The sequence below is a fragment of the Myotis daubentonii genome, chromosome 4 (assembly GCF_963259705.1).
Source record: "Myotis daubentonii chromosome 4, mMyoDau2.1, whole genome shotgun sequence".
Taxonomy (NCBI): Eukaryota; Metazoa; Chordata; class Mammalia; order Chiroptera; family Vespertilionidae; genus Myotis; species Myotis daubentonii.
This window is the reverse complement of record NC_081843.1, coordinates 110,294,030-110,321,336: the sequence shown is the minus strand read 5'-3', so window position 1 is coordinate 110,321,336 and position 27,307 is coordinate 110,294,030. Positions and strand designations below refer to the sequence as shown.

The window sequence follows — 27,307 nt, the reverse complement described above, 5'->3', positions numbered from 1 at the left end:
CTAACCAACTGAGCTACCTGGCCAGGGCCTACACTCCTCTTTTTAATTAAAAAACAAAGCAAGCAACAACAACTGTTTGATCTTATTGAACTCAATGTTTTCTAAACTTATTTGATTGAGAACCACCCTCCCATCCTCCTTTTTCTGAGGGGCATCCTGCTCAGTCTGTCATCCTGGGAGCACACTTGGGGGAAGTGGAAGTAAGCAAGTGCTTTACAATCCCCGCATTCCCTCTGCAAGTCACTAACTTCATTCCAGAATTTGGCGAGAGAGCCTGGCAGGCCTTTATGGTCGGGAGTCGGGAAGCGTGGGGAGGGAAGGTGGCTCAGGCAAGCCCTGCTATGTGCTGGGAGCCTGGGCTGCTGGCCACTCTGGCCACTCGGAGAGAGTTAAGGGCACCCGGTTTTGTTTGGGATTGAAAACACCACCCAAGGCCATCTTTTGACAGTCACAAGGCCGCCTGGGCCATCGGGGAGTGCCATCTGAGGAGCAGGTGTGCTCTCCTCCCCAACCCTGGGCCTCAGCATTTCCTCTTTCCAGCATGTTTTTCTTGCCCCCAGAACACACTAAGCTCAGGGCCCCCATTTGCATGATTCCGGGGGTGCTGCTGCCTTGCACAGAGAACTGGTGTGAGCGGCGTCACTCAAGTTTGTGCAAGGCGGTGGCTTTGTCCCAGGGTTTGCCCTGTAGGGTTGGCCAGGATGCTCATTGTTGGCATGATCTACTCCTCAAGTACTGCCTCAGTGTCACCTCTAAAGCAGGTGCCGTGTTATCTATAATAATAATAAAAGGGTAATATGCTAATTAGATCAGACGTCTTCTGGACGTCATTCCAGACATTCTCCTGACGAAGCCAGGGCCGGAGGGAAGCCAGCCCAGGTCCCGGGTGCCTGTGGGTGGCTGGAGGAGGGAAGCCCGGATCCCAGGTACCAGAGGGAAGCTGGTGCCAGCAGCTGGGGGAAGGAAGGCCTACTCTTGCACGAATTTTCGTGCATCGGGCCTCTAGTCTTCTACTATAATATCCTAACTGGATTCCTCATAGCATTTATCACCACCTGGATCACTACATATTCTTACTTTTTTGCATATTGTTCTTCTCCACTCAAATAAAACATCAACTCCACAAGGCAGCGGCTTATGCGTTGGCCACTTTGGGAGGGCTGGTGCCTTGAACAGTGCCTGACACAGTGTAGACACCCGCCAACTACCAGTTGAGTGAACAAAGGATGTTTTTCCTACTTGGGTGGTGATTGGCTGTGGAGTTGATAGGCAAGGCCATGGACCAACCAACAGGCTCTGTGGTGGTGATGGGGACAGAGTGCTTGTGGCCGGCTGCCTGGCCCAGCCGTGGTCCCAGGCACGTGAGGAAGTACAGAAGTACAGAGAGCAATAGAAATGAGTTTTTATTTGTAAAAAGTTACAAAATGATATTGTACAAAAATAAAGTTTGTAGAGAACTTTGGTTGAATAACACAAACGACCGAGACAGATCAGAGAAGTCAGAACTTCCAAAGAAGGGCCCTCCTTACTGGACCAGGTGGTGATCGCAACGACAGAGAAAAATCACAGACTTTACCCTTTTGTGTATTTAGGGGAGGATTCGCTTCCGTGAAAACCGGCTATGGTGTGTAGGTAAGGACACCCACGGAGTCCTACAGCCCCTCTGGGCAGGGACTCCCCACGGGGAGGGGGGGCCGACTGCGTGGACCCCTGGGACACCAGCCACCAAGCCTGCCAGGACTCTGAATGGGACAGATGCCCCTGGGTGGGGCGACATCTAACTGCTTCCTGAATGACCAAGGGCTGGCTGGGTCAGCAGCTCCCCTCTCTCCACTTCTCGCAGCCCCCCCGCCCCCCCCCCCCGCTCTGGCCCCAGGGGGGATTTAGGGAGAGGAAGTGCTTTCCCTCCATTTCCAAGTCCTACAAGGGAAGCAGAGGGATGGAGAGGGGCAGAAGGATGGCGAGCTTGGGTGTTTGGGGTTAGGGGGAGGGATGTCTGGTAACTGCTGCCTCCTGGTTACTTTGTGAAATTAATATGATTTGAGGGAGGCCAGTGGGGTCTTTTAATTGCTAAACCTGTCAGACTTGGGGGCTAATGGCCAAGGTAGTGACAGGTGACCTCCTTGGTAAAAATCCCTTCCATGAAATGTGTCCCACGCTCTGGGGTAGGGCCCAGTGCACTGCGCAGGCATCAGTTGCCAGGCAAACGCAAGGTCTGGGGGGTCTGGACACTAAGAGGTGGCTGTTCCCATCCCGCCTGTCTCCCCTCCATGGCGTTCGTCGGAAAGGTGGCACACTCGGGGAGCGCGTCCACCCTTCTGGCCACCTTCTTCCACGGGAGGGGGCCGTGTACAGGGACAGCCACTGTCACCTGAGAGGACATCCAAGGGGCTTTGATGGCGACCCGCAGACCCCCGTCTGGAAGGCCAGCAGTGTGCTCTTTGGCCACGCCGGGCACCTGCACACTCTCAGAACAGTGGGAAGGAAGGATGGAGGAAGAGTTTCCGTTCAGAGTGGAACCCTGGCGACCCGGCAGGATTTTACTTTTAGGTCAACGTTGGAGCCAGAATTGCCACTAAAAGGGACTTAACCTTTCATATACAGGGTTATGCATGTCATAGGTAGGTATATGTGGGGGGAATAAGAGCTTAAATCCATGGAGCACATGGCATTCTGCTCAGAGCTGGAGCAACGAAGACATAAAACCAAGTGCCAAGGGTCTCTGCACGCGCTTCTCCGGGAGCCTGCCAGACACGCTCCTTCGGACACATTTCTTTTGTTAAAAAAAAAGGAAAGAAAAGAAAGAGAGAAAAACAGGGAAGATGCTGAAATCTGGGGAAGTGAATGAGGGCTTTTCTTAAAAAGGTAAAGTAAGTGATTTTTGCCTAGCGACAAATGTGTTAATACTTTGAAAAGCATGGACCCTTTGTTCCCAATTAAACTTTTCTTTGTCACCCTTCTTTGCATTTTGCGAGCACATATACTTTGGCACCTTTGAAAAGAAACTTTAATAAATAAGGGACGAAAGAGAAACTCATTAGTGAACGGTAATAAATAACAATAACTTAAATCTCAATAAATATCTTCTATTTCCGTATCTGAAACAGATGCATTGCATCGAGTAGCTTCTCTGGTCACTGGTGACCACGCACAGCCGGAGCTGGGGTGTATGTAACGCGTCTCTCTGTAAACCGACAGCCGCCGGGTCTCCCTGCCCCTGGGAGGCCGGGGCCTCCCCGCTCGCTCTCCTGCAAGAATGCTGCCGAGAACCGCAACCGGTTTCCTGTTTCCAAGGCCTTAAAGGAAACACCTTCAGGTTGGTTTTTAGTCTTGAGGACAGCCTTTTTGGTTCCTAGCCAACTTCTTCCCACCCCACACACCAAGTTCAAAATGAATCACCAGCCAGCCGTTCCCTACACGCTGGTGGTAGTAAACCTCAGGCCTCAACTTTCAGATGCAAAGGTTACTGTCTCTGTGTCTTTGCTCCCCCCCACCCGCCTCCTTTCTGGGGTATGTCTCCACTGAATGACAGAAAAATAAACCTTCCTTGCTTTCAGCAGTAAAACGTAATGACAAGGAATGACACCAGGATTCCGTTTCCCCGGTGTCTCCAGATGTGTGAAAACAAACCACAGGAGACACACTGGTTTAGTTTCAAGTGCATCCGCAACTGTGCCCGTGACTGGTGGACTGGTGGGCTGGTGCCAGCGGGCTGCATCAGATGAAACCATGGCAACCCCTCCCCCAGGGACACCAGCCCTGGGCTTCTGGTGGCATCGGCTGTTGTCCGGGAGAATCCAGACGCTGTTTCCTCTCTCCTGTCCAGGTCTGTGTAGCTGGATCTCTCTGCCCCAGGCTCCCACATGGCTCTCCTCCTCCTCCTCCTCCTCCTCCTCCTCCTCCTCCTCCTCCTCCTCCTCTAGCTTGGTCCTCATCTTCCATTCCGGGCAAACATTTCCTGGGAACCTTGGTCCCTTTCTTTGCACCGCAGCAGGAATGCAATACACAGCGGTCTCTGGAGCCGGAGTCAGATACATCCACACCTTTTCGCGGAATGCTTCCTTAGAATATGGTAAACCAGGTTATCATCTAGAAACGACAGGTCGTCATCGAAGGCGATGGGCCTGCAGCAGGCCTGCCCTACCTTGTCACTCACCAGCCTCCTGCTTCTGGACAAGTTCTTTAATATTTTGTCGTACATCGTCTCGGCGGCCTCACAGGAGCCGCTGCAGTACCGGAAGATCAGTTCCTCCTTGGTTTCGTAGCCCAGACCCAAGTCCGTGACATTCAGGTGGATGGAGGTTAGGACACAACCCCGGTTTTTGCCCCTCGGGCCCCGCCGGCCCTTCCCTCTGGGGTTCTCTGGGTGGGTGGCGGCGGCCTGCCGATTACGCTCCCTTCTAGGCAGCACGGCCATTTGTTTGTCCGGGGACCTTTTCAGTCTTTTAATGGTGGCCTGAATAAAATCCATGACGTCGTCAAACTGGTCGGGATAATCCTCTGGCATACTGGCTGTTCAACGAGAAAAGAGAAAAGAGAAAACGTGAGACAACGACAATGATCATGGCCAGCCGTCTTCTAGGCCAAAGGGCCACCTAAACTCGGCCAGGACGGGACGCACAGCAAAGCCAGCAGCCCAGCCAGCGAAGCGACCCCTGTTCCCCCCGGAACAGAGCTGACGGGCACCCGCCAACAGTCCGCAAGAGGAAACAGTTCTGTTGCGAGAGACCGAGCCGTGGGTGACACACTTCCTCGTGGAAAACACATCCTTAGAGGCATGGTTTTCATTGGAGTAACATGTCCATTTCCAACATGGTGCTGTGAGCAGGCAGGTCCTCAGAGCCGGCTTTCTTGACTGAAAACAGCCTAGAGCAGTGGATCACACACACTGAGAACCAAAACGCTCACCCGAAAGGCAGGTTCCTACCCTTGGGGGGGGGGTGGGTGGGAGGGGGCCAAGGAGTCTGCAGCTTTTCCAAGCCCTGGAGGGATTCTGATGTAGGCGATCCATGGAAATCCTGAACAAAGGATTTTTTGGATGGGAAGTCTCCCAACATGGCTAGTACCCAGTGCTCCTCCCTGAAATCTCCCCGACTTAACACCTCTGCACGGTGGAGGGGCCAGAATCTTTCTGATGGAACAACTGAAAAGCTCATGAAGGCAAGTCTATTTTAAAACTTCCTGAAAAAAACACTAAGAGATTGCAGAACAGATTACTTTTCACTAAGAGGCTAATTTACCACTTTCTTGCAGCAGCATGAGATAAAAAAAAAATATGGTAATTCTGCAAGATGACAATGAACTGTGTTGGCCATAAGTAGAAGGAGAAGCGGTGTGTGCACAGGTGGCGGGTGACCCCCGGGTGGGTCCAGCCGCTGCTGCAGGCTGTCACGTGACTCCCACTGTCTTTGGTTAAAACAGGACAAGGCCTGTGCGACTTAGGGACGTCCATCGCATGGAGGAACGAGGGGCCCTGCTACAATGTCTGAGACCTTAGGGTAGAAGCAGGAATTCGCTCTCTCTTGGTGTTTTCTGCTGTGCTTCGGCATGTGCTTTCCCTGGTCAAGTGAGAGGGGATGAACCATTTAAACAACTTAGTGCATTTCTGAAAGAGAAGAGTAATTCGAAAGCCTGTTTACTAGGTACCAGACCTTTTGTGCTCCCCTCATCTCATTTTCAGGCGATTTCGTCTGTTTAGGGTTATACGTGCCTGAACGAAATATACCACAAAGGAGTTGTTAGCAAGAGCGAACGTTTTTTTCCAAGACTGTGTTAGAGCAGGGAAGGGTTACACTGCGCCTACCCGACGTCCAATGGTTCTGTCATGAACTGATTGTTAAGACAGGTATCGGGTATCCTATTGTGTAAAACAAAATCCAGCTGACAGGACTTAACCACAGCCATTTATCTAGCTATCCATCTGTCTATCCATCTGTCTGTCTATCCATCTATAGACTATATATATACATTATATAATATATGAACTATAGTAATGAACAGAGTGGGATCGTGTGACATCCCCAGATGCCCAATGTCTAAAATTTGGCACGGGACGGTTCTGCTGCCCAGAAGTCCCGAAGCTACTCTGCCCTGGCCTATGTCCCATCTCATCTGCCAGGATGACTCCCTCATCCCAACCTTACCCTCCTCCCGTCCATTTTCCACCCACAGCCCGAGCAGCACCCTTAAAACTGTCCATGCTGCTCACACTCTGCTCTGCTCCACACCCTCCAATGGCTCCCCATTACTCTTGGGGGAAAAGCCAAAGTCCACAAGGGCCTGAGGCCTTACCTGACCCAGCACTGCCCCCTCCCCCCCCCCCCCCGCTCCCTCCGACCTCACCTTCTCCTCCCAGCCTCCCTCCAGCATCCCTGGCCTCCTCACTGTTCCTTGAACACAGGGTTTCTCAGCCTCAGTACTACTGGCATTTTGGGCCAGATCATTCATTCTTGGCTGTTGGGGGCTGTCCGGTGCATAGTAGGATATTTAACTGCATCTCTGGTCTCTATCCACTAGATGCCAGTAGCATGCCCCCCTCCCCCCCTTCAGTGTCAGATAAAAGTGCCTCCAGACACGGCCAAATGTCTCCTGGTGAGAAAATCGTGTGGGTTGAGAACCATAAACCAGACACGAACAGGGACTCGGGCTGCTTCCTCTCTGCCTGGAACACTGTTCTCAGAGCACCTGTGGCTCCCTTCCCATGTCCCCTTCAACTCCTTTCTCAAATGGCCCCCCACCAAGTCCCACCCTGACCTCCTGTTTAGAATGCCATCTCCCCCAAGCTCCGATCCAGACCCTCCTGCCCTCCTAACCCCACTGCTCGCCATCACCCGGGACGACTCACCCCATGTCTGTTCTGACAGATGCGAACCCCAGCAGGCAGGGGCCTCTGCTTGCTGGCTCACCAACGGGCCCCAAGGCCTGAAACAGCATCTGGTCCCTGGAGGCCCTCAATACTTTGGGAGTGAACTTGTTCACATGAAGCGGGGGACAGAAAGAGCCCATCTTTCCAGGGGGTACTCAGGCTCCTGCTGCGAACCACACCGCCATGAAATGAAAGGCTCCAACACCAACAGCCCATCTCACAGTCATTTTCCACCTGAGAGCCAAGCTGAATAACCATCTCCAAGCGGACCTCTCTCTCTCTCTCTCTCTCTTTTTTTTTTTTTTTTTTAGTAATAAGCTATAAAAGGGGAAATTAGGTGTGCTCAGTTTCAGGCATCCGTGCTTGAACTTCTAAAACTGCTGTATTCGGGGCGATTAATCAAGAAAAGTCTCCAAATTGCAAAACAGACTCTTTGTTGAATTCCTGAATAGATCATTAACTTAAAAACCTGGGAACACAGGAAGTTAAAATCGGTTCAGAATCAACTGAAGATTAATTATAAATGAGGATGAAACATTACTAAATTTTTAACATAAACTAATAGAGAAACATTGGATTTACTAAAGTTCAACTTACACTGGTTTAGAGACTCATTACTTTATATAACAGGAAAATTACAATTTTATGTGACTAGGGTTATAATAATGATTTGAATCTGCATTTATAATGTTCTTATTTATTACCAGATACTTTCAAAGTTCCTGAAAAACATGTTCCCGACAAACATGTTCCCTCCTTTTTAAGACATTTTGACCGCATGCCTTTTTCCATCGGCTTTGCTCGTCAGACAAAGCACAGAACACTTAGTTAAACGTGAGCTTCAGATAAATAGGGGATAGGTTTTTAGTATAAGCATTCTTCCATAATGTTTGGGACATACTTATACTTCATTATGAGGTTGTTTAGTCCTTTTATCTTTTAAAAAATATGTTTTTATTGATTTTAGAGAGAGAGGAAGGGAGAGGGAGAGAGATAAACATCAATCAGCCGCCTCCTGCATGCCCCCCAACTGGAGATTAAGCCTGAAACTGGGCATGTGCCCTGCCTGGGGACAAATCAGTGACCGCTAGGTGCATGGACAACACTCAACCCACTGAGCTGCCCTGGCCAGGGCCCTTTTCCCTATTTCAAGTGCCACTTGGCCTTTTGGGGATGATGTAAGTGGCAGGGTAAATGCACCAACCATGCAGGCTTTTGGGTGAGGGGTACCCGGAATTCAGAGGCCTCCTGGCACTGGGAAGCAGTTGAGAAATGTTCGATGTGTTCAACCGAGGGGTGTAGTTAATAAAAACTTCTCCTTTCTGTGGGAAAACCTCCCTCATACTTGTCATTGTGGAAATATTTAAGTCCCAAGTTCAGGCCATAGGTGACTCTTATTGAGCTGAAGAGTTCTCCTCCTCCCCTTTCTTCTTATTGAAAAATAGAGCGGAGGGTTGGGGGGCAGGAGGGATGGGGGTAAGAGATCAACCGAAGGACTTGTATGCATGCATATAAGCATAACCAATGGACATAAGACACTGGAGGGTGGGGGCGGCCAGGGGATTGTTAAGGGCGGGGGGGAAAAAAAGGACACATATGTAATACCCTTCGTAATACTTTTAGCAATAAAAAAAAAATGCAAAAAAAAAAAATAGAGCAAAAATAAATAAATAAATATTTATGCTGAAAGTTTTATAAGGATATATATTTTGGAAACCAGAAAAGGGCAACATTCTATTTTCTAAACCACAGAGCAAATAATCCTGTCCCTTCCACTAAATTCCCAATTCCGGGCCCTTTGATGCTGACTGAGTTCATTCATAGAGCGGCCTCAGCGCTAGGTATCTGGGGGTGCCAGGAGCCATGCACCTCACTGAGCCTGTCCTCGAACATCCTGCCGAGGCCTTAAACCTGGCCTGGGCAGGCGAGTGCCAGAAGCCCAAAGCTGCCTCAGTGTTCCAGGAATTTACCCAGCCGAGGGGAGGAAAGGCCCTGGGGTTTGGATTGGTTCCCTACATTAAGACTTAATGTCATATCTTTTTGTTCTTTATGCTATAAAGGGCTTGGCAGACTGTCAGCTACACGAATGGCCCTCATTAGTATTAACTTTGATAGTAAAATACCTGCAAACCGCAAAAGAGGACAATCTTTAAAAAAAAAAAAAAAAACAACCACAAAAAACAACAAAACACTTGCTCACTTCCCAGACCAACTTGGGGGAGAGATCTTGGTTGGAAAACAAGTCCATCTAAAAGCTCAAGTTTTTGCTCTGGCTGGTTTGGCTCAGTGGATAGAGCGTCAGCCTGTGGACTGAAGGGTCCCAAGTTTGATTCCGGTCAAGGGCACATGCCCGGGTTATGGGCTCCATCCCCAGTGAGGGTCGTGCAGCCAATCAATGATCCTCTCTCATCATTGATGTTTCTATCTCTCCCTCTCCTTCTCCCTTCCTCTCTGAAATCAATACAAAATATTTAAAATAAATAAAAGCTCAAGCTGTTGAAAAAAATCAAAATACCCAAATGCATTTAAATCATTTTTCAGTTTGCAACCGAATATCCTGGCATCGTCCTGTTTAAAATATTTCCCCGTGGACGTGCCCTTTGTATACACAGTTATTTAAACACACGAGACTTGTGCGGGGCACGACTCCCAGAACAAGCCGCTCAGAGCACACTCCGCCTCCTTGATCGTGGAGGAAAATACGTCCCCTCAGGAACCAGGGCTGGGAGAGTGACTATTAGTTAAAGTTAATCGAGTTTTTGCAGGAACAACGGTGAGGCCTCAGAGTCTGCGCTGCAGCAGCCACGCTGAAAGTGCAGAACTCAAACGCTGCCTTGCGGAGGCCGGCCTCGGCTGGACAGAGTGCCTCCTGAGTGCCAGATGGCTCTTAACAACAGGACAGGCGAGCTGGGTTCCAATCACAGGGGTCACTTCATGTTCGCACAGCTGTCCCCCTCACCCCGCCAGGCTGGGGCTAGGCCGGCCTTCAGCCTGTCTTCAAGCCGTGGGCCCAGGAGAGAGGCTGCACAAAGCTGTCTACAGCGCGAGGGGATGACCCCTGGCCAGGTGGAAGGGACTCGGGGGACCCAGGAAGGTCCCCGAGGGTCCCAGGAAGCAGGAGCCATCTTCTGAGCCAGCTCGGCTGCGGGGGCTCAGGGCCTCAGGCCCGGGTGTGGCTTGCTCCAGGGAGGACCGGCCTCTGTACTTGCAAAGCGCCCGACATCCATGTTGTGCCCGGACAAGGGCTAGCGCCCCGAGGACCACAGGGCGAGCTACTGCCCACGCGAGGCCACGGAGGTGAGAGGGTCTGGAACCAGCGCCGGATGCCCGCACGCCAGGTAGTGCCCGGCGCTGGGTGGGCCAGCCCCTGGGTGTGCTGTGCGGGGCTGTGGAGGTGCTGGGCAGCCCCTGCTCATGTGAGAGGCTCCCCTAGAGGCTGCCCGCAGACAGGAGGCAAGGGGGGGACATTTAACCTAACCTTCTCTGCCTACCTGTACCCAGGTAAAGTCTATGTTGCTCTGTAGACCAAGTATATGGAAAATAGTTCTCTCTACATATACATATACATATGCATATACATTTACATATACACATATATACTATATGTATGTATATATACACTATATATATGTAAACTATATATGTAGTTATATAGATACAATCATACACATATGTATATATAAACACATGCATGCTTATATGAAAAGATCAGTATAAGATTCCTTTAACCTCTCAAGAAAATTCCCAACTAATGTCATTCATTTAAAAAAAATACTTTTTTATTGATTTCGGAGAGGAAGGGAGAGGGAGAGACAGAAACATCCATGATAAGAATCACTGATCAGCTGCCTCCTGCATGCCCCACACTGGGGATCGAGCCTGCCACCTGGGCCTGTGCCCTGTGCCCTTCAGGTCGATAGGTCAGTGCTCAACCATTGAGCCACACCAGCCGGGCTCATGCCATTTTTTAGATTAGCTATTTTTTTCCATCAGGTACAAACATGAGCTTCTTTCACTATTGAGATATTATCAGAACTACCTAGTGGGGTCTTTTATAATTCCTCACATGACAACATTTCATTCTATATTTTAAAAAACAGCTTCCTTGATGCACTTAAAAAAACACCTTACCAATATAAAGGTGGATGGATGCCGACTTTCACACAGAGCTAACATTAAACCCAGCCACACCTCTGCAAGGCTAAAGTAGGGGCTGAATATTCTCTCCACTTTACAGACCAGGAAAGTGTGGCTCAGCGAAGATCAGCATTTGCCCAGGGCCACAGGCCTCTTAAATGTGGACCCAGTTGATTTGGTTTCAAAGCTCAAACTCGTTGCAGTTCTGCATGACGCCTGTTTGTTCCTAGGTAAAGCTCTGACTACCCCGAAGCTTTCGAACGGAGAGGGCATCTATGCCACCGTCCTTCGGTCTCCAGCATCCAAAAGCCAAGCAGTTGGCTCCACCTGCGCATGGTCAGCCACCACATTCGGAGCAGGAAATGAGAAATGCACCTTCTGCTGAAGATTCAGCATGAATTCTAATATTAGGCTGCCTCGCCCGCGGAGCTCAGCACCCTGTCCCCACGGAGGGAGAGCGTGGCCTCAGGGGCCTCTCTCCCAGGTCCTGGCTCCTGCGCCTCGGTCGCAGGCAGAGCTGGCGGCGGCCCAGGTGAAACCGGAAAGCCGGCAGCCAAGGGCAGCGGCCGAATCAGACACAGCGGCCCCGTCTCCGGAAGCTCCTCAAACGCACCCTGGCACCAAGTGTGGGCTCTTGCGGCAGAGCCGGAGAGGACGGAGCCCGGGATGCCAGTCTGGGTCGGCCCTGCCCAGCCTCGTGACCTTGGACTAGTCACTCAAGCCCGGTGAGGTCAACCAGACCCTCTGGGCCCCTCCCAGGCCTAAAAGCCGAAGATGTGGACAGAGTCTTGGTGGACAGTGCTGCCCAACCCTGGTTTTTGGTCACCTCTGTCAGGGAGGGGCCACCTCGGGGATGTCCCCAGCATTCCACTAGCGAGGGGCCGGGAAACCGCACAGGAAGTATTACAGGTTCTAATTCTCAGCCTTTTCAGTTTACCTCTGGGCTCTACAGTTACATTTGAAATAATCACCACCAAGCGCCTGTCAACACACAAAGCCCTCTTCCTGTGCCCTGTTCAGGCGAGGTGAGGAAATGTGTAGAACGGGTCCTGTATTTGAGCCTCAAAACCCCCAGATTCTAGTGGGAGACACCCCTCCACCTCAGTCTCCATCTGACCCCGAGAGGACAGCCTATGCTGCCATCCTTCAGTCTCCAGCATCCAAAAGCCAAACAGGAGACTTGCCACTTTCTTAACGTCTCCTCTCGTATTCATCTCTGATTTTGCTACCTGAGGCATGTGTGGGTCAGACTCAGCTCCTGTCCCCGAGGCCGGAGCCACCGAATGGATCGCCAGGGCCCCACAGCTTGTCCTGGACATGGCCGACCCTAGTCCTCATCTGACCTTCATCGACCTCTGAAAGGTGTCCTGTTAGTCCCTGAGAACGTCCCAGTTTCCTGAAAAATCCCACCAAGTTCTGTCATCTGTTATATTTAAAAGTGTTCATTTGGCCATTTATTTGAATTAATTTAAAAAAGTAGTCCATCAGTCACTAAGCCCTGGAGTGTAACGAGCGTCCGCGCGCTCCTGTTTTGGATGGAGCACCATCCTCTTGGGTTAACTTCACGAGGGTCCCCCCAGCACCTACTTGCTAAGAACAGTCACCCCCAGAGCAGTCTACGAAGCCACTGTGGCCACTGCCAGAGCTACCAGTGCAGCTCTCCACAACCCATGGTTTGTTGACAATAAGGCATAATGACATGGGTTTATTTGAAAAGTATTTGCGTTGTAAAAACACCCGTGTTTTGTTGTTTTAAAACTGCATTTCTGGATCCTCTTAAGGCAGAAGAAAAAGATCCACTAGATTGCAAACCGTTTCAGAAATAGAAATCGGGGCCCGGGGTACACTTTTAACAGCCACTTTGCCCACCAAAACGTCATTTTCTTTCCCATCTCCACCTCCTTGGACCAATAGTGCACACACTTATTTGTTAGACTGTATCTTGAATTTTTTTAATCCTACCACTTAACTAAGAAAACTTGTCCGAATTATAATGGAAATTGCTGCATGAATACCAATAGCCAAAAAACAACCCCCGCCCCCCACAAAAAACAAACACACAAAACCAACCCTCACTCAGGCAGACAGACTATATCCATTTTGTTCCTCAGATTCTAATTACCCTGCTCTGATTTCCACCTGTGTCCATACTTTGATTTTAGCGGTGCTAATAATTTTACAGTAATAGAGCCTGGCTCCCCTGGGGGGAAGACGTCCTTTCTCCTGCTTTTAAATCAGGAAAACAGCCAACAGGGTGTCCATTTGTTAGCTAATCCACGCACACCTGGTGTGAGCAAAAAGCACTCGCAGTCAGCAATGAACGCCGCATGCTAACGAGTGCGCACCACGGCTCGGCTGCTGCCCTTGGAATAACCTTCGGGGAAGGGCGAGAAAGTGACCCGATGAGAGGAAGTGCACAGCAAGCCGCTGGGGAAAATAACCCCTGTGGGGTCACCAGAGGGAAACCCCAATGGAACCCAAAGCAATGGCACCCGAGCCTGCCTGTGGCCGAGAGGCCCAGGATTCCCGGGGACCCCCAGCCCTGCCCAGGGCCAGCTGAGCTGTGGGGAAGAGGCCTGGGGGACCTGGGCAAGAAGAGGAGGGATGAAGAGAAGAAGAAAGAAAAGGCAAGGCCGGGAGAGAAAAGTGTTCTCCATCATCTGAGCCTATTGTTAGATATACCCTGTGGTCAGGCGTGGGGAAGGACTTCCTCCCCTCCCCCCAGTGAACACATTTACTGGAATGAATCTCTGGACCCTTCATGTAATCAGGTCTAAGTTTCATTCAGAAACGTCCCCCTTCACAAAACCCCAGCGCCTGGCTTTTCTCCTTGCTGACTTTCTGTCGTAGCCAGAGTTCCGTCGCGACGCGGTGACGCTGTGTTGCCGTGTCCTGGGCTGGCGGGATGCGATTGTGACATGGTTGCAAGAGCCAGTGCTGGGCTCGGGCTGCCCTGGGTCCGGAGTCGGGCTAAGCTGCTTAACCACACAGAGTCCCAGTCGCCCCTTAACACGGGGACAGCCACCCCTTTCCCCGAACGGAAGAAAAGGTTTCAGCTCAGTGCCTGAAAGCACGGGACACACGGTGTAAGGTAAGTGCACGTGGCCGTCATGTCTGTGGTTATTCCTCAGTGATGTCTACACAGGGGCAACGGCGCGAAGATCCGCTCCACCGGCTGCAGACGAGGCACGATTTCCCCGAAGGGGATGAGACACTGGTCCCGCTGCTCCCGGGAGAGGCCTGGGCCCCGGCATGGTGGTCTGTGTTCTGTGGGCAGAGGAGCCGGCCTGTCTTGGGAGTCTGTGCCGTGTCTTCTGCGTTTCTAGAAATGCCCAAACATGAACCTTACAGGCATCAGCTGATTGCTCGGCCCACAGAGAATAATGGTGTGCCCTCTGGCTCGGATCTGTACCTTGGGACTGAGGCTGGCCCCCCTCTGGGGACACAGGAACACTTTCCAGAGTGCCCGTCGGTCGTTTTAAGAGCGTCAGTGTCCAGATCCTCAAACTTGCACACGTGCTGTCTCTCCCAGAACTGGCCTGCCTGCGAGCACCCCTGCAGCCGGCCCCCCGTTCTCCATTGCCCTCCTGCTCACTGGGAGAGCTGTGCTTCTCCCCCACCTCACTCCTACTGGGAGGCACGGCCCAGGGTAACACTGAAGGTGCAGGGAAGGGCAATCAGGCTCTCGTGGCTCCTGGGGACAAGCCGAGGCTGGAGGTTGGCATCCTGGGGTTGACTCACTCTAATCACCTGCAACCTTCACAGATCCAAACGGAAGGGAAGTCTGCAGGGCAGCAGGCAAGACAGCTGGACTTTTAAAAAATGTCAGTGTCATGAGAAAAAAAGGCTTGGGGGCTCTTCTAGAATAAAGGAGAATAAGGAGACACGGCGATCAAATGTGATCCCCGATTAAGAAAACAACTACAAAAGACACGGTTGGCAGAAGTGGGGAAATTCACTGTGGACCGTCTGTTAGGTAACAGTATCGGATCGATGCTAAATCCCCCGAGACCGGAAACTGGACTGTGGTTCCGTAAGATAATCTCCCTATTCTTAGGAGGTACCCGCTGAGCTCCTGGAGGGTTTGCTTGGAACTAATTCTCAAATGGTTCAGAAAGTAAAAATGAAGCAGAATGCTAACAAGAGACTTGGTGAAGGCACATGAGGGCTCATGGGGGAAGGTCCCAGATGAATAACCCAAGAAATACTGAAGCAGGTGGCGCTGTCTTCATTCTGCCGAGGCTTGGGGCTTTATCTGCCTGTCTGGCCATCCGCACATCCCTCTATTCATCCCATAATTAAGATCTACAAGTATGATGGTTTTCATGGATGTATGTTAACATGTGTATTTGACTTGGAAATGAACTTGGCCCTTTTCTGACCAATTGATTTGGGCCGAGCAGTTTAATATTTCTTTAGGAATTGAATAAGATAAATTTGCAGGGTCAAGGTGTTTCCAAGAATATATGTGAAGCCCAGATACAGTTCCCAAACGGGCTGGACATTACATCGGGTACAAGTAACTGAACTTACGCTAAAAAGCTACAGAAGTCATCGTCGACGTATCAGTAGTTTACAACATCCTGGGTGCAAGTTCACAAAGCAAAAAAAGGCTGACACCTTAAAAACCACGACTCCCCACTTCAGTTATTAAAGTCGTACAAAAGTGGGTTCTGTCTCCACCGAGCTCACTAGTTGTTTTCCATGGCAACCCTCACTGCCCATGCACACCCACTCCTGCTCCCCCTGTGGTAGTCATTGGCGCATGTTCCCATGTGAACTCCCCATTCCCTGGGCAGAGGAGGAGGGATCTGAGAAGAAGCACCTTCCAGAAGCTTCCCGAAGGCGTAAGCCTAGCAAGCATTTTGAGGAGACCTCGCTATGTCCAGAACAGTTAGGGAGCCTTCTCTCATTGCCAAAGGCATTTGTGTTACTGGAGGACACAGAGAAATTCATGTTTCTCTCCTTAAAACACGCTGACCTGGTCTGTGAAGTGTAGCCATTAATAATATGAGCCCAGGCCCACTGTAGCCCAAACAAAATCATGGAAAGGGCCTAACAGAGATTTATTAGCTTGCTTGCTTGATTTTCCTGGGAATCTGTGCTTCAGTGTTGGTCAATGTATTTTTTTAAAGGGTAGAGATTTAAAAAAAATTATGTTTTTATTGATTTTTAGGGAGAGAAGAAGGAAGAGGGAGAAAGAGATAGAAATGGAATCGAGTCTGAAACCCGGGCATGTGCCCTGACCGAGAATTAAACCGGTGACCTCTTGGTGCATGGGTCGACGCTCAAAAAACTGAGCCACACCGGCGGGGCAGTGGATGTAATTTTAACAAACCAGTGTTTGTGTTATCTTAGTTTTCTGATATGGGAGCACAGTCTATGTGAAGGCAAAATTACCGGCTTTGGCGGTAGAAGTTGGAGGGTTGAATTCTGGCTTCACCATTCCTGATTTTGTGACCTTGAACAACTTTCTAGGTCTCATTTCTTCATCTGCAAAATGGGGATACTAATCTCCTCTCGTCTGCTGGGGCTCAAACATCTCAATTTTAGGACAAGACATAAAACCTACTTGTTAAAAGCAGGGTTAGCATGTGGGCCACTAAGAGGCACTAGTCCCTTACTTGAGGACTGATAGGTGGGCCCAACTGTGCTTATACCTAGAAGCTTTCGAAACACAAGGCACCATATTTCAGTGAAGACTGTGCCTGTGCTGTAGACCCCACTCTCGAGCAGCCGGCCACCTGTGTAACTTCCCCAGGGTGACATGCGTTACAGCCACATCCCACTCGCTGCCGCCTGCCTGCGCCAGGAGCTCCAGGGGCGGCCACGGCCATCAAAGAACAGAGCAAGCACCTTCTTTTCCTGGATTTCACAGCATCTCATAATCTGGGTATCACCTACGGAGATATCCTAAATTTCACACCACTTCCCGCCACCTGTTCCCAGTACTTGGCAACGGGTCTGGCCTCTTCCTGTACCCACCACCCACCCCCTGCCCATATGGTGGCCACAAATTTGCCCATGCTTCTCCTTGGTCTGGAATGTGCTCTTTTCCTTCTTCCTCCCCTTCCTAATACCCGTCTTTCAAGGGCAGCTCAAATCCTCCCTCTCCCCCAATCCTTTCCTGCTATGATCTCCAAACTCCAGTGACCTCGTTGCTAGGAATTCTTACCGTGACCGCAGCTAATGTAAACCTCTGGCAGACAAAGGTATCTGTCAGACTGACAACCGCCTGCCCACCCACCCACCCACCCACCCATCTGGCCATCCATAGTTTATAACTAGATCATAAGCTATTTAAGTTCACAGTTTTGCCTTTAGATACCACATAGGGCCTGGTGCAAAAGATACTTAATACTTGCTTCTTGATGGAGCTCAAGTGATTAATTAAAGAGCAAGTGTTTTAACTGAATAAAGGTTGGTACTACATAAACAAAGATGAAAGGGATGTTGGAAGGGGAACATGCCAGATAGCTTTTATTTTCATATCAGCAAAAGTAGAACCTTTGAGCAGAATTCTTTGGCTGTTGGATCAGCCGAAGGTCCTAAGACGGGCCAATTCAAATTAAGCCTGAAATAGATTTCTCTAAACAGCCACAGTTTGAAATAGGTCTTGAGCCTGGGGCCAGAGTGAGATGTTGGACTCAGATCTCAAGTGAGGAATCAGTGACTCCTAAAAGTCTGACATGCAATTTCTTCCCCCAGCCCCTGTTTTTATTAAAAAAAATTTTTTTTTCTCATTCTGACATGTAATTTCTTGATCCCAAGAGCCCCTCTCTAGCTCAGATAGTCACCTTATTACAGTATCGCTCATTCATATAGTCCCCAGAGCTATACGAAGCAATAGATGGATGGTGTATTTATTCTGTATCCCATCACATTCCATTTGAAAGCTTACCATTTAACCAGCTGGTTATCCTTAGCTGGATAACCAAGGGCGGAACGTTTACTCAAGTTCACTAAAGTGTTTTGCTGGGTTTATGAAACATCTTAAATTAAATATCCAGCTGGAATCATTCAGAACAGAAACACAGTCTCTTAATACAGGTGGCTTCCAACTCACAGCCCCATGACCGCTTGCATATAAAGCTCTTAGCTTGCCCTGGCTCCTTTCTCCCAGTAGGGGAGGAGGGTCTCCCCAACATGACTATGGGGATCTGATGGGAAAAATTCCATAGGAACTATGTGAGCTTAGAAGATGGGGGAAGGGAAACCTGGGAAGAGCCGGGGGGGAGCTGACCCAGGGGCAGACTCCCAGGCAAGGCTGACCTGCCTACGTGCTGACCAACCCCATGACGGTGGGGCCCAAAATAGCCTCCCCCCAAGGCCTGCACTGCTTTCACTCTGCGAATTATGCTGCGCTGCTTGAAATTCCGCTGTTTGGAGTGGCGTCTTGGCTGAGGCCGGTGGGAGGGAAGGCGCTCCTTGAGGGCACAGCGATGGGCCATTGGAAACAGGAGGGTGACCAACAGCAACTACAATCCTCATCTCTGGGGCCTTACGCAGCATTACCTCATTTAACCTTCACAGCCACCCCAGGAGGCAGGCTTAATATTACCCCGATTGTACCGATGAGGATGCTGAAGTTTAAGAGATGTGAAGTAACAGCTGAGTAAGTGGCAAGGCTGGGATCCAAGCCATAGTCTGAACTGAATGGGGAGACTTGAGCTTGTGCGGTTGAAATGCCCTGATTTCTTGCTCTGCCCTCCTACAGATGAAGGCAGAGACTCTAGCCTAATAATATTGTGAATTACATTTCAGTTGTGTCGTGGTTTACTTGCCAGCTTGATTTAGAAGATGGTTCCTATAGGCAATTTTGTGACTTGCTACCAAGCAGGGCGAGCATAATCCCACGATATTACAACAAACTGTGGATGGCCTGTAATGACAGTGTAACAATGCTCAATGTTCCTCTAGCGGCTTCCAGGCCCACAAAAAAAGCCCACTTTGCCAGTCCAGGGTTTTTCCCGTTTACTCTCAGTTTACAATGCTACCCCAATCGGACCGCACGTCCTACATACTGGATAGTATGTTCCATGAGGGCAGGGACTCTGTCTTTTATGGGTACCAAGGGTCCCCCAGCACCGAGGACAGTGCCTGGCACATTCAGCCACACACGAACTCTTTGTTAAACGCATCATGCTATTAGATCACAGCTTTTTAAAACCACATGCACTTTATGCCTTTTCTGTGAAACACCTTTAGGTCTCGCCCGCAGCGGAGACCTGCTATGTGACTGTGATTAACTACTAAATTCACGCAAGCTGTGCAAGATGGTTTTCAGTCGATAGTTGAAGTCCTTCCTCCCACATAAAGGGTTTCCCCCAAATAGCAAAACCAAACGCTCTCTGTGCATGTCCGTGGTTTGGGGACACTCTGCCCCAGCTTCAGCGGACCTCCTCCTGCCATCTGGAACTCTTGGACAATCTGCCTTTTTGGGCTTCCTTGTAGCTCTAAAGTGCTATGCCGCCTTCTAGATTCCTCATGCCTGCCTTAGTGACCTTTGGAGAAGATAGTGGCAAAAAGCAAAATAAAAGAACAAAGATAGCTAAAGGAAGAGTCTTGGATGCCCCACAAGGAAAACCACAAATCCTTGAATTTCAGTAAGTTCCAGTTGCTACAGGGGGTGGCCACAGCCCATTTACTTTGTAGCCAACCTCTAGGGAAGCAAGGGAGCCACTTATCATTTCTACTTGGGTAGTTCATCCTCGGAATAGGATCCTGACTGCTTCACCAACACTGGGACCAGCAGGACACAGGCAACCCGGGGTGAGTAGATGGACGGGATGCAGCCCGGTCCCCTCTGAGCAGCACAGAATGAGTGCGGCGGGTCAAAGAGCCCTTGCTCCATCACTAAGTAACCGCATTTGAAAGGAAGAGGGGCCAGGGTTTATGGCACGTTATATTTTCAAATGGAACAAGTGACTTAATGCTTTTCTGCATAAGCCTTAACCAGTGGCACTACAGCGCAGGATATAAATGTCAGCGCCGTGACAGGGGCGCGCTGACACGGTCGAGTGCGCAGAGCCTGCACACTGTCAGGGCCCCGCTTTCCCTGCGCTGACAGCCGGCTACCGGATTGAACATACCTGGAAGGAAGTCAGTTTGGCTTAGAAGGCGGCCCAGTTTCTCTGCAAGTTTCCTCTAGGGCCTACTGGGTCTTCCCACAGAGACAGCAGCCCTGGGTGGGCTCTGCTGGTTCGGATGTAAGTGGAGTAGTCAGAATCCTGTCCACCGTGACTCAACATCCGTTTTGGAAAAGGAAAGGCATCTCCCTGCCCCCACAGCAGGCGCCCCTCCACCCTGGTCAGCAGGAACAGTGCTACCTGGCTTTGTGACCCGTGGTATCTGGGCGGCACAGATTTCCTCAGGGCATTAGCAGGTCATAGTGATCCTAACCCTGACTGCACATCAGACTCACCTGGGGAAGATCTAATCCCCAGATGCCCAGGCCACGCCCCAAACCCATTAAGTCAGAACCTCTCAGGTGAGGTGCAATGTCAACAGTCATTCAAGTCCCCCCCCTGGTGATGCTAATGAGCAGGGGTCTTTTATGAGAATTTTCCCAAAGGAGGCCAGGGCAGGGGCATGAGGGCCAGGGGGCAAAACTCATAACCACTGGCATTTGGGGGTGGAAAGGCCTCCCTTTACTGTACAGTTTTAAATCGTTCATTGAGTTCTCAAGCAAGTAAGTAAGGTGTCCTAAGTCACAGAGTCCGTCGGAAGCAGAGCCAGAACCAGGCGCCGGCACTAACTAAGCCCAGGTAGTCAGGACACGGATATGCCACCGAGGGCTCCAGGAGTCAATGGGCTTCATCACCTGGCAGCCACGGTTCCCGCCTGCACGTCCCGGTTAGAGAGCAATCGTCTACCACTGTGTCTCTGGTCCTCTGGCCGAAGCGATGCGAATGAATGAAAAGCCGCGTAGCTCGCACGGGCACTGTTGGAAAGACACTGGTACTGAGGGGCATTTTACATTTAAGGTTCTATTGCAGAATCATTTATACAGACTAAGACGGAAATTCGCGCTTGAGACCAAAGCCTTTAAGGATAGGTTTCTACAGCACAACTAAGTGATGGAAACTCTCGGAGCAGCTACTTTAATTTCAAGGAATCAAGCATGTCCTCTTTCTAACCTAAGTCACTCTTGAAGTCTTAATTTGCCTTGAAAAATGAGCTTCTTGGGGACATCTGGCAGAATATGCTTTTATTGTTGTAAAGAAGCATAAAATAAAGACACCACATTTCCTAGGCTGTTCTTAGCCCAAGGCTGCAGGGTTTGGGGGACTCTTACCACACAGCTGACTTGTGGAGCCACTTCTGCTGTGCCTGTGACCACAGAATATTCCAAGTGCAAACTAGCTGGGGGCTCATGGGAGGGGGAGTAGCCAGGGTGACTTCCTGGCTAGAGCTCACTATTGCTTTATTTGGGGATTGTGTCGAATGTTATGCCTTGTTACCTACATACACCCCCCCCCCCCATGACCTCTGCTGTAATGTAGCACGCCTGGCTTCAGGCAGCAGACACACTTCTGACGAGTGGAGGGTAAATTAAACCACGCTGACGCCCTAATAAAGTGCCCTCTAAAACATCTGTGAGGGGCGCCATTGCAGGTGTGCCTTCTAATTTGCATAGCCTGGTTTCTTGTCTTAAGAGTTAACGTTGTCATGTGTGGGGTGAGCTCCAGCGCTCCCGCCAGTCCCAGCCAGCACGTTACCCTGTCCTTCCGGAACAGGCCCTTTCCCCCCCCGGCAGATCTGACCCTGCCCAGATCTGGCTCTGGGAATCCCTTCCCTCCTGTGTTTCCTCTGATGCGGGTTTGGCTTGTGAAACCTCAGCCTCTTCCCTGACCAGGGCGGTTTAGGATGGAGACGCAATTGCTTTCAGGCCAGGGCTTTGGAAGAAAGGAAAAACAAAACAAAACACGTGTGTGTGTGTGTGTGTGTGTGTGTGTGTGTGTGTGAGAGAGAGAGAGAGAGAGAGAGAGAGAGAGAGAGAGAGAGGAGAGGACTGCGTTTTCGGTGGTTGGCGGTGGTCTAGAAGATACTGCTCATCGGAATGCTAAATGCACAGCATAAAATGTGACACCCTCTGTCCTGGGCAAACCAGCAGCACGTGTCATCTACAGACTAGGCCTGTGGGCAGCAGCCTGAAGCGCCTGCGCGAGTCGGGAGGTAATGCTGCCCCCCGACTGGCCTGGGGTGCGTGCGGGCGGGGGGTGGGGTGCGTGAGGGTCCGCTGGTGGGCCCCCGCGGGGAGGGAACGGTTCTTACAGTCACTGCTCAGCGCGAAGGGCGCGCGGCGGCCGGGGGAGCGGTCTTCGGCGGGCGCCTCGGGAGGCCTCTTACCGGCGGGCAGCGGGAAGGCGGACGCGGTGTGGAGCAGCGCCAGGCAGACAGCCATGACATCCCATAACTTCATCCTGGAGTCCCGGCCGGCGGCGGCACCTGCGCCCGCGGGCGAGAGAACCGAGAGCGCGGTTAGGCCCGGGCGCCCCTCCACCGCGGCCCCCGCCCCTCCGGGGCTCTCTGGGCATCTCCGACTCGCGCCCCGTCCCAGGGGCGACCCGAGCGACTCTCTCGGGTGCGCACGCAACCGCCTTTCTCTTCCGACACCCTGTCCCGGGGTCTGATTGTGGCCCAGGGCCGCTGCCACCCCCCCCCCCCCAGTCCCGATACGACGACACCAGGACCCCGTCACCTCGCGGGCGCCAGGTCTCCCGATCAGTCCCTATTTCTGGCGCGCCCGCCCCCCACTCTCTGGGGGCGACCAGGAAGCCCCACGCTGTTTTGCGCCGCCCCAGCCCATCTCTCCAGACAGCTGCGGGCAAACCGGCTCTCAGCCCAAATAAGCGGCCAGATCTTTCATTTTAGAATAAAATCCAGCGCCCCTGGGCCGGGGGTCCGGGTCCCGCGCCCACATGAGCGGCGGCAGGCTCGGGGGCACCTCTGCCCCCACCGGCCGCCCACACTTCATCGCACCTGTTTGGTGGTGGGAACCAGGAGTTAGTACAGACTTGGAGACTGTGGGCCGGGGTGGGACTGTCTGTGTTAAGTTACGTAACTCCCCGCAGCATCCACTGGTTTAAAATACTAGTTCCCCCTCTTAAAGGTATGCACATCCACCAGCGTACATGAAAGCCCAGGGGAGCGCAAAGCGCGCAGCCCATGCTGCAGCTTGCACAGGGAGGGAGGGCGTTGGTCTTGAAAATGTTAATCCTTCGTGGTATATGTATATACCCGGACACTTTCAATTGTGCAGTTTTGCGCGACTTCGAGTCTACAATCCCTTCCCTTCCCAAATGAGTGTCAGCTCCCCGCGCCCCCCATCACAGTCACTCCTGGACGATTGTACCCAAGTCCTGGCCTCTGGGGCGAGGGGGGTGGGGGTGGGGGGAGGAATGCACCGGCCTCGGAAGGCCTAGGCCACCAGCGCCCACGAGTTGGGGGGCTTAGCTCAGCTCTGGGAGGGGGCTCCTTTAGGCTTCACAGTCCTCACAGCCCTGGAGAGTAGGGCCACGCAACGCCAGACGGGCCAGGAAAAGGCTTGGTCAACTCTGGGCCAAACTCCACCCAATCAGGAGGTGGGGAGGGAACGCCTGGCACCTCGGGGTGGTGTTACCCAGCGCCTTCCCAAAGCCGGTGTTCCAGTTTCTAAGGGAATTCTCAAGTCGAATATCCCCTCTCCTCCAAATAAAACGGATTCGAGGGAAACCTCCGAACTTTTTCCAGGGGAGAGAGGCAGTTTCCAGGTGATGCAAAAACCCGAGCGCCTGTCCTCTCTCTGAATCCCCAGGCTCGCCGCCTCCTCCGGCAGCCGCCCCTTCTTCCTCCCACCCACCCAGCGCTCCCGCCGGGGTTCCGGTGCGGGCCACCCCGGGAAGCGCTGAATTCCGCAGCCGCCTCCCACCGCTGCGGAGCCTAACGCACTTCCCCTCCCGCGGGCGTCTGTTGGGCCGCCACGCAGCTGTCGGTAGGGACCGGGAGTCGGTAGGGACCAGGCACTCGGACAACCTGCAGCTCCGGGCGCCGCGCCGGTTGGTTCCCCACCCGGGGAAAAAGCACAGGCGCACGGCCCCGGCGGCACCGCACCCAGGCCGGGCACCGGGAGCGCAGCGACGCGCGTTCTCAGGGGGGACTGGGGGCGCGAGGCCTGCGGCCCCCTCTCCCGGGGCCAGCTCCCCGGTGCGTGCGAAATGGCTGGCGGCCCCGAGAAGCGGGCAGGCGCGGGGTTAAAGCGCCATCCCACCTCGCGACGCTCGCCAGCAGGAAGCGACAGGGCACCGGAGCTCCCTTCCGCATGAATAGGGGCTTTCCTTTCCTCCGGCTTGGCCGACGGAGGGCTTTTTAAATGGGACGTGGGTGGAGATCCGCCAGTACAAGTGTGGCGAAGCCGGCAGGAGAGGAACCGAGAGACAACTCCCGCCTCGCCGGAGGAGGCTGCCGGCTCCCGTTCCCGCCCTCGGCTGGCGCGGCGCAGGCCCCGAAAGAGCTCTCGCACCAGCCGGACCGGGGAGGGCGAATTCTCCCCTCGGAGCGCCGCGCGGCCCGGCTCCGGCCAGAGCGGCTCTTTAGTTCCCGGAGGGGGTGGGGGTCTGGGATCGGGGCACACACCGCGGCCGACAAAGAGGCATTCTCTGCGTCCTTCTGCCTCCTGCCCCGCCCGCCCGCCCGCGGCTTCCCGGTTTGTCCCGATCACTTTCTCAAAGCACATCTGCCCGACGCTTTTCTGCCACCTTTCCTACGCGCGCGAGTTGCTTAACCAGCTGCCACGTGCGGTCACCAAGCTCTCCTCCCGAGTCGGCCTCGCCGGGTGCCTCCGCACCCCGTCTTGTACCCCTCAGGCCGGTCCCTGCAGGGCACAAGGGGCGCAGCGGGCGCCGGCCCCTGGTGGTCCTTTCCGCCCCGGGAGCTGCAGTGGCTGCAGAAGCAGCCGCGCGCCCGGGGCGCTTCTGAGTTCCCGACACCAGGGGGCACCAGAAACCGCCGGAGGCCCGGCGCCCACGCAGGCGGGGAGGCTGCGCTGTCATTTTCAATAAAAAAAAACAAAACACCGGTAGGCTCCCCCTACCATCCTCCCCAAATCCCCTACGGCTCCCGGAACTTGGGGATGTCCTCACCAGCATCCCCGCTTTCCGGGCTCCCACCTCTCCAGCCTCCCTCCCTAGTTTTTCTCGGTTCACCGCACCAGGGCTGGTTTCCCCGCAACCTACATTTAGAAACCTCCCCGCCAGATTCCCGGAGTCCGGGGACAGCTTCGCCGCCAAAGCCTCCGCGCCTTCTTGCGCCTGGCAGGCGGGGAGGCGTCTTTGGGCTTTGCCTTCAAGATCCAGATCTCAGGGAGAGAAAAGGGAGGCGGCGCGAGGCTTTCCTTTGGGGCAAGGACAGAAGTTGCCGAAATGGATTGATTGCTTTACTGCACTGTGCCTCGTGTCCATCCCAGGCGGTCAGAGGACTTATTCTCCCTGCGTTGGGGCCCAAGACTGGGGGAAGGGAAAGAATGAGGGGCGCTTTCTGGAGCCAGTCTGGAGAGGGGTCTTTCTGTTAAAGAGCCCGAGGCCGGGTTTCAGGTTCGGGGTCACCTGAACCCCTTGCGCGAGTTGGGGGTGAGGACGCTGGGGGCTTCCCGGACACCTAGCACTTGTTGCAGAGGCGACTCCGTCCCTCCCTCCCCGCCAAAGCGAAGGCCTTGCGAAACCGCGGGAGCGAGACCTGCCCGGGCCGGGCGGGCGCGCAGTGGCTCTCGCTTGGAGGGTTTTGCGGGAAGATGTTTGTGCGTGAGTTTGGAAGCGGCGTCGCTCCCTTGGGATGCTTTGAGCGTAGATTCAAACTCTGAGGAGCCGAGCGCGCGCTGACATATCTGCGGCTGAGGCCGGAAGACTGTGCTAGTCCCGCCAATAAGCAGAAAGTAGGGAGCATGGGCGGGTTTTCCACAGCCCAAACTAGGGGGGCGCCAAAAGGCTGGGGGTGGGGGTGGGGGTGGTCCAGAGAAAGGACATTCCCTGCAGGGATGAGGGTTCGTTTTCACCGGGTGAGGCTGGAAATCAAACCGAGAGGAAATCTGCCCCGAGGGGATGCAAGGTAGTGGAGGGCGTGCCGTGGGCAAAGTGGCATAGAGCACGGGGAAAAGGCCATTAAAATAACACTTGGATGGCCCAGCGGAGGCTTTGGGGGAGGTTCAAGTGTGTGTTTGAGGTGGAGGCCCGAGTCCTGACCCGGCCAGGGAGACCCTCTTCTAACCTCGACGGGGTGGTTAGTTGGGGTTGCAAGCATTAGCATCGTTCAAGCCGCCGGTTCCGAAAAGGGCGAGGAATGAAAGCCTGCCCGCAGGAGGGTAACTCCCTGTTTCAGGTCCTCAGCACCTTCAGACCCAACAAGATCATCAGTAAGTTTCACTCCCAGCAATATCTCTGCAGACGCACGTCCCGGGAGGACACTCTCTGATCGCAGCGGGTCCAAAGATGACCCCCAACCGCGCACTTGACAGAAGAGTGCCCCGCCGAGTCGGGGAGGGAAACTGCCCCTCTCGAACATTCCGGGGTCCACAGGCCCCGGGGGCACCAGATCTTTGCTCACGTGGGAGGGCAACTTGCCCCTCCGCAAGGCCGGCCTCTCTCGCGTTCAACTTCTCTCCCTCCTCGTCGCCCTGCGCCTCGGTTCCCTCTAGTCTTTCCTCTTTCCCATCCCGCCGCCTGCCCAGGGGTCCAGCCGCGCCCCCTGCCTCCGGCGCCCCGCTGTCTGCTGTGCCCGCCGGCGACTCGGGCACCACCCGCCCCCTCCACCCGGGCCCGCGCCTCCACTTACCTCGGATCCGGTCTCCGCAGACCCCCGGTTGGACATTAACTCCAGGAGCCCCAAGTCCCAGCCAGTACACCCATCCGGGCCGCGGGCAGGAGCGCGGAGCTCCGCCCCACAGGTCAGGGGCGCGACGAGTTCCCAATCCTGGGGCCGCTCCCGGCTGCGAGGGCGCGCGGGAGGGCGCGCGGGAGGCGGCGGCCAAGGTTCCCGCTGCCGCCGCCGCCGCGAGAAGGGCGAAGGATGCCGACAGCTCCCCCGCCGGCCCCCCGCACCCCCAGAGGCCGAGTCCGAGCAGCCGCCGCTGCCTTGGGTCGGGGGGTGACACCGCTGCGAGCGCGGCGCTCCGGGCTGGGGCTGCGCGGGCCCTGGGCGCGGCGGGCGGCTTAGCGGCGGTGGCCGCGCGCTGCGCCTTCTCGGGGCGCCGCGCCGGGGTGCACAGGGTGGGCCGGGCTGATGCAGCCGCCGCAGCTGAGGTCTGGCCTGGAAATCCGAACGAGACACCAC

General features: G+C 53.4%; 1 protein-coding gene across 3 annotated transcripts; it reads right to left on the bottom strand.

Annotated features, from left to right (window-relative positions):
- Positions 1–1,369: 1,369 nt before the first annotated feature.
- GDNF (glial cell derived neurotrophic factor) lies at positions 1,370–27,307 on the bottom strand. 3 transcript variants are annotated; one of them, XM_059694914.1, is made up of 3 exons: positions 26,810–27,307; positions 22,280–22,453; positions 1,370–4,512 (listed from the first exon to the last, which is right to left on the bottom strand). In XM_059694914.1, exons 2-3 carry the CDS (start codon positions 22,425–22,427, stop codon positions 4,028–4,030), a joined length of 633 nt encoding a protein of 210 aa, XP_059550897.1. In that variant the 5' UTR covers positions 22,428–22,453; positions 26,810–27,307; the 3' UTR covers positions 1,370–4,027. The 3 variants fall into 3 exon arrangements, with proteins under 3 accessions (XP_059550897.1, XP_059550898.1, XP_059550899.1); XM_059694915.1 differs by having other exon boundaries at positions 22,355–22,453; XM_059694916.1 differs by lacking the exon at positions 22,280–22,453 and having other exon boundaries at positions 26,810–26,927.

What these genes read in the sequence shown, in the direction of transcription:
- GDNF (XM_059694914.1), bottom strand. Translation starts at nt 22,427, where the DNA reads ATGAAGTTATGGGATGTCATGGCTGTCTGCCTGGCGCTGCTCCACACC. An exon ending in CTTCGCGCTGAGCAGTGACT is followed by an intron (nt 4,513 to 22,279) that starts GTAAGAACCGTT and finishes CTCGTTGAACAG; the next exon opens with CCAGTATGCCAGAGGATTAT.